Below are 7,462 nucleotides of genomic sequence, written 5' to 3'. Positions count from 1 at the left end.
AGATAAAAGACGTTCAGGTTAATGCAATATTGTATCGGCTGTTGAGTCTACAAAAAAGGATGAGTTAACAAAGGTGGACAATCATCAAAGCAGTATTGCTGCCATCATCTCTAATAATATGTACACATGTCTGTCTAAACGTGTTGTTAATATGCATTATAAAAACATACCCAAACCAACGCAAACGTATGGATGCAACTTATTGCAGTTTTACAAATTTTTTTTATGATATTTCTGAATTCATTTGTAGTCTATCTCGTCATTACAGAATATTGTACATACCTTTTATTATATGAGCTCTTTCTTTATGCCTTTCCCTCAAAAGCTAGTGGTAGGCTTATGTCTATACCTTTAAGAACGCATATTTGGAGCTGTATGTTAAATGGGGTCTTAAGAGTAACTAATTATGTGATTTGAGTTTTAAGATAGCAGTGAAATTTTTGTAGGATATTTTAAAAAACTCTTCAATAACGTTATAATTTTTATATTTTTATTTATTTTTTTTTCAAAAGGTGATACTGAAAGCCACCGTGTGATGAGACTTTAATTCACTAAAACCATCTTTTAGGAATAATTTGTAAAATAAACACATTACTCAAATCGTGAAGAACCATTGTATTGTAAACGTATTGCGATAAATTACAATATTTGAGTTACATCGTCTGACTTTAAAAATTTAAGTCTGAGTTTTAAAAGAACAGTAACGAGATATACGAAATGTTTCATGGTGCCATTGGCCTCTAATAAAAGTAGACATAAGCTGTTGTAAGCGAAGCCAAAACACAAGATATGTTTGGCACAAGTGGTTTGACTAATGATCGCATCAATTCGTAGGCTACAATCCCTGCGACATAGAGTCACAAGAAAACTCTTTTATTTTCATTGATTTCACAAATTTGTTGTAACTGCATCCATTAAGATTTCGGCGTTATTTTTTAATTTAGATTGAATTCAACCATCAGTAGGTAGCCTCGGAACAAGTTTATGCAAGCCAAGAAATGGTTGCGATCCACCAAATAATGTATGAGAATCGGTTATTGCAAGTTCCAATGCTTTGTACACCTGATATGTTATGAAATGGTTCAGAGTTTAGTTTGCAATATAATTCTGAACTAGACACTTTTTAGTATAAAGATTTTATCAATAATTGAATTTTTTCCGAAAACTGTATTAGTGGTCTCCTGAATCCTGTGTATATGTTCCTTCAAACTCTCAAGATTCACTATAAAAAACTTGTATTAGCGTCGCATATAAAAATTTAAATAGTGCCAATCTCATTTCTTAGGTATGGGCACGAAGGGACCAGTGAGTTATTTTCCCAATAAAATGTATTCTCACCATACTTCAGTATTTATTTTAACTTTAAAATAAATATTGGAAATTTTTTTTCTATTCAAATGCATAAAGTGTATTAACATAGAAATAAATAAATATATGTGGTTCTTGTTGTAACCCGTTTAGATTTACATAGTATGAAACACGAAACACAAATACTAATATATAGCTTAAAATTTTGTACGGTGAGAACAAGAAGAGTTATTTCGGTTAACAAATGCATGTGTGAGTAGACGGATCTTAATTGCAACTAGCGGGTAACGAGGCAGAGAAACAGGACCACTTCATTGGATCGGATCCGAAATCAAAAGAGCTATAGAATCTTTTATTTGCTTATTTATTACGATGGCTACTGCTGTTGCAACATTTTCTTGGTGTATATAAATGCTTTTTAATCTGCACACTTTATGCCGAGTTGTATCATTACGTCCTTTATATTGCTTGTCTTAGTAGATCTGACAATAATATTTTACATCATAAATGCACCTCTTTTTCAAAAGGATCAATCATAATATATACTTAAATAATATTTAATACATATAATTAATTACACCTCAAAGGATTACAAAAAAAGAAAAAGTTCTAGCTTTAGAGAAGCGTTCTTATTCATCTAAAATATATAATTTATTTTTTTTATTTAACAATCAAAACGCATTTTGTAGAATTTATGTGTAATAGTATTCTAACAAAAAATATATTTGAAGAGTTGAATTTGGTTACAATATTTCTACCCAAACTACTTCGTTTACATTCCTTTATCTGCAGTTTTACATTGTTGCGAATACGGACAATCAATCAATTTACTAATTAATTAGGATATTTACTATTAAATTAACAAACAGCTCTTTGCTTCTGCTTAGCCTGTTCTTTATTGCATGCTGATATACACTTTGCCATTGTAGGGGAGGCTCTGGATACCGCATCGGTCATAAAGTAATCACGTAATTCCTTTAGTTTCACGTCAATTTTGGTGTTGTCAATCGACTTAGACTGTAAATTGAAAATGTTTTTTATTTATACTTTCGTAATAAAGTCAAAAAAGAAAACGAAAAACAAAAAAAAATCAATTATATTACAGTGGCAACTTGTTCAGCAAGTCCACTGAACGCAGCTTGGTGCAAAGTTCCGCAACGAGTCAAGTGTGGCGCTATATCCTCAATTCGATTTCGTAATTCATCAAGAGTGTCATATGGCAATGGAGTACCTGTGTACAAAATTAGTTAATAACTGTTTATGACTTTATTTATGTTGTATTTTTAGTATTTAGTTCATACAAGAAACATTTATTTTAACTTTTTTTATTTAATAATATTTTTAATATATACCTATAACTTCAGAAATTGCTCTTAAAATTTTCCAGTCCTCTCGCGCCATGCCTGGTGGAGAGACTGCCATCAATGTCTGTTGAGCACGACCTTCAGTATTAACATAAATAGCCTGTTTTTCGGTATAAGCGGCACCAGGTAATACTGCATCAGCGATTGATGCTCCATTATCACCATGATGTCCAATGTACACTACAAAACAATCCTTCGGCAACTGTTCTCTTGTAATTTTGCCAGCATCTGCATTAAGTAGAATTAAAACTTTTGGTTTCTTTTGAATTACTTCTTGTATTCCTGGTTGATAACCAACATCAAAGGCGCCAGTTTGGCCTGCATTGTTTTGCAAAACATTGAACGAATTCCAATTCTGAAAATACAAAGTACTGCAAAATTCGTAGGATATTAAACATTAAAGAACTCACTGGTTTGTTCAACTTCTTGCAATATGCTGCTACAGTCGCTAAAATTCCTTCACCATCCTTGCGTTCTAGTATATCAGCACCAATTATAATTGCGGGTTTTTTTGCTTTTTCTAAAACTTTTGAGAAATTATGTCCACCAGTACAAACGCGAGATATCATGCCAGCGTCATCGCCCAAATTTTCATGCTTATATGACAGGTCAACTTTTGGCCCAATTGAAGCAATTTCTAATTCATTATGGACATATGACTTGCGTAAACGTGTATTGACTAGCGGTGCCTCATAACGTGGATTTGTACCAATAAGTAAAACTGCATCAGCTTCCTCCAAACCTAAGTATGAATTATTTATTACTGAATTTCAGATTTATTGTTCTTTTATTACCTGCAATTGTTGAGTTACAAATGTAGTTAGCACGTAAATCGGTACTAGCACCTTTATTAGGAAACCCTTGTTCAGTAACTAAAGTTTCAGCTCCGTTGCGGTTCAGCAAATCCTTAGCGGCAACCATTGCTTCAACATCTGCAAGTTGACCAGCTACAGCTGCAACAGAACCTTTAGCATTTTTAATGGCTTTCGCAACAGCAATTAAAGCTCCTTCCCATTCTACAGCTTGTAATTCTCCATTCGGTGCGCGAACCATTGGTGCAACCAAACGCTGACGTTTTAAACCATCACAGGCAAAACGTGATTTATCTGCTAACCATTCTTCATTGACATCATCATTTTCGCGAGGCAAAATTCGTAAAACTTCATTTGTGCGTGTACTAACAACAATGTTACTACCAACAGCATCCAACACATCGATAGTACTTATCTTGCGTATTTCCCAAGGACGCGCTACAAAACTAAAATATAAACATTTTTTTTAGTTATTTTCAAAAAAAAATATATATATATATATGTTCACCTATAGGGCTTATTGGTAAGCGCACCAACTGGGCACAAATCAATGATGTTTCCTGATAATTCCGTTAGGAACATTTTTTCAACATATGTACCAATTTGCATATCATTTCCTCGGCCAGTAGTGCCTAAGTCATCTACACCCGCAATTTCTGAAGCAAACCGAACGCAGCGCGTACAATGTATGCAACGTGTCATTATAGTCTTTACTAAAGGCCCAATGTCTTTGTCTTCAACAGCTCTACAATTCGAATTATAATCAAATTAACAATTTTAAAACACTGATAAGATATATTATTTTATAATATAGAAACCTTTTTCCGGTATGATTTATATCAGTAAAACGAGATCTATCCGATCCAAATGCCATTGCTTGATCTTGTAAGTCACATTCACCACCTTGATCACAAATAGGACAATCCAATGGGTGATTCATAAGTAAAAATTCCATAACACCTTCTCGTGCCTTTCGTGTCATTTCAGAATTTGTTTTAATCCTCCAACCTTTCATAACAGGCATTGCACATGCTGCAACTGGTTTGGGACTTTTTTCTACTTCTACTAAGCACATACGGCAATTACCAGCTACTGCCAAACGTTCATGGTAACAGAAGCGAGGAATTTCAACACCTACAACAGCTGCAGCCTGCATATGTGTACATATATAAATCAGCAAAATGTTAATATAAGAAATGTGTACACACCTGAAGCACAGTGGTGCCTGGGGCTACTAGCACGGGAATGTCATCAACGAATACCTCTATCTTCTCTGGAGCTTTTGCAGGTGTCTGTGCCAAAGCAGCACTGGTGCGTACCGCCTTGCTCGAAATGCGATGAGTAGGCGAGCCAAATGTGCCCAAAGCTTTAATAAGCGGTGCACGGATCATTTTTCTGAAATCACACAGTTGATTAATTGTAGTGACAATTTATAATTTTATTTTGCCGTCTTAACTAAAATATTGATCTTGCAAAAATCTTTTAATTACATAAGCTTGGTCAACCGCAGATAGCTTGTGCAAAGAACTACATTTCGATAGTTATTTTCTTGCCATAATAGTTTATTACTTTTTGCATTAGAAGTTTAAATACATTTTTATTATTTTCCATTAATTAAACTTACCAAAAATGCAGTAATATCTGCAATTTTAACAGAAGTTATAGCACAAATTTACCAGCGCAAGTTAGCAATGTTGTTGGAAAACACAGGGCTGTATTTACAAAAAAATTAAAAAAAAATAATATTTTCGTTAATATAAAATATTGCAACAGTTTAAACTATGTTTACACTGTCTCATTTGAGCACTTGCTCATTTATATAAATGAGGAAGCGTTTACTTTATAATGAGCTCATTTATGCAGCTAATAGAACTTTTATATGTCAAAAAAGCTATAAAAATCTTTTTTGTTTACAAATAAAACACAAAGAAATATTTCGGTATTGTGTAAAATAAATATTTTAAAATGGGAAACGCAGAAAATTTAAAACATATTATATATAAAGTCTGTGAAATTATTAATAATAGAAAGAAAGCAATATTTGAATTTGCATGCACCGAAAAATATACTTGAAATAAGAAAAAAGCAAATAGCAATAGTATCTACACTAAAATTGCTAGGAACCGGTGGAAGTCCTGGACTTTGGTTAGTATGACCATGATTATTAAATAAAGTTAAAAATTAACATTTCCGTTTTGCAGAAAAGAACAAATAAATTCTGGGAAGTGAATTGACAGAAAAATGGTCCAAATATTTTAAAAATAAAAAATATTTTTGGCATGAATTTGGAATGTTTTAAGTAGTTATGTGAGTTGTTGAAAGAATTACAGAAAAAATTTACAACCTTTTGGATTTTCATTTCTTTAGAAAAGAAAATTTCCATTCCTTGGGTCGTCGGCTGGATACAGAAGCGTAGCAAATCTGTTTAGCGTTAGCAAGTCGACTGGAGGTGTGGAAAATTCTTTCATCCATGTATATGAATGCATTCCCATTAACAAGCGACAAGATGAATAAGTATATCAGAGCATTTGAGGTTCTTGGTTTTTCACAATGTTTAGGTGCAATGGGTAAGTTCTCAATTTACTTTTACTGAAACATTTTAATTGTAAAAAACACTAAAGAAGGAAGTCACATTGAAATAAAATTAGAATCTCAGAGTGCTGTTGACTACTACAACTACAAGGGCTGGTACGCGATGGTTTGCAAAATTTCAATAAACGCACAAATATATTTTACTGTTTATTTATAGAAGAGTCAATCCTGGAAGAGTCAATGACTCTTTTATTGGTCTAGAGGACAAAAGCAGGGTGATTAATGATGTCAAAATAACCGTCTTGATCTTGATGTTATGAAATCATACCATTGCGATGAAAACGCTAGCATTGGTCAAACAACTTTTAACTACCAATTATCTAAATGTCGAAGAGTGTTTAAAAATATTTTTTGGCAGCTTAAGACATGGTTTCGCAGAATAGGGAAGGGTCATTGACAACATAATTGAAAACGCAAACAGCATTATACGATTCGGCTGTGTTCTTCACAGATTTTTAAATGAAAAGAATGATGTAGTGAAAAAAAGTTGGGTACGTACTCTGAAAGCACGACAGCTAGTTTCAGAACGACAACAACTAGAAGTGTCATTATTAAATGACGGCGATCTAAATGGAGAGGAAATAGGACGATGTTTACTACATTTTTTAGTCAGTTTTATTAGAAGTTAACCAAATCCTAATATTTAATTTTATAGCACTAAACAATTTAATCTAAATATCGTAAATATTTACAAAAAAAAATAAAGCAACTTAATCTAACTAATAATGATAATAATAATTATAAGCTTTGTAATGTTATTAATAAATAATTATAAACTATATAAAACTATTAATTATAATATATAATAACAGTTGACCGCATCAAAAATGCCGTTATCGCTGGAGTCATTGTCTCTAGAGAGCTGGATATACGAAAAGCTCATTTTCATTGATGACACGATACGCGACAAAGCAACATTGCTTGCTTGTATTAAATTTAAAAATCCTGCATCTGTGCGTTTCTCCAGCTTCATGTCACGGTTCTTCATATCTGTCAGATTCATTTATTTTTTTTACAGGTGTTTCAGAAACTTCCGACGTAGATATTGGATCTGCCAATGCATGTGGAGATAATATTGGATTTATCGAATGGAGTATGGCGACAGCAACGATGCATCATGACGGGCTCTGGTCTGATTAATAAACACATTCATTATTTTGAAAAACTTAAACAAATTTGTGAAAACTCACCTGCAATACTTTCAAACACTAATTTTGTAGTGTTATATATGGGCAAATTGTCTAGAAATCTCTTTAATATATAGAAGTACTTCCAGTCGGATGGCGCTCCTCCCGAAGCTCCAACACACTGCTGTTCTTTCCTAAAGCTCTTTATTTTAAACAAACAAGCAAATTAATAAAAATAAATAAAAATATTAACAAAATT

At 32.8% G+C, this 7,462-nt stretch overlaps 1 protein-coding gene across 1 annotated transcript; it reads right to left on the bottom strand.

The window, feature by feature from the left end:
- Positions 1 to 2,007: 2,007 nt before the first annotated feature.
- LOC119668913 (NADH-ubiquinone oxidoreductase 75 kDa subunit, mitochondrial-like) lies at positions 2,008 to 5,217 on the bottom strand. The gene is made up of 9 exons (XM_038078590.1): positions 5,109 to 5,217; positions 4,693 to 4,879; positions 4,303 to 4,634; positions 3,993 to 4,229; positions 3,467 to 3,930; positions 3,083 to 3,414; positions 2,661 to 3,027; positions 2,412 to 2,539; positions 2,008 to 2,325 (listed from the first exon to the last, which is right to left on the bottom strand). The coding sequence occupies exons 2-9, from the start codon at positions 4,873 to 4,875 to the stop codon at positions 2,167 to 2,169; spliced, it is 2,202 nt and encodes a 733-aa protein (XP_037934518.1). The 5' UTR covers positions 4,876 to 4,879; positions 5,109 to 5,217; the 3' UTR covers positions 2,008 to 2,166.
- Positions 5,218 to 7,462: the final 2,245 nt, after the last annotated feature.

The sequence above is a fragment of the Teleopsis dalmanni genome, chromosome 1 (genome assembly GCF_002237135.1).
Source record: "Teleopsis dalmanni isolate 2A chromosome 1, ASM223713v2, whole genome shotgun sequence".
Classification (NCBI taxonomy): Eukaryota; Metazoa; Arthropoda; class Insecta; order Diptera; family Diopsidae; genus Teleopsis; species Teleopsis dalmanni.
This window is presented reverse-complemented; position numbering and strand designations above follow the sequence as displayed.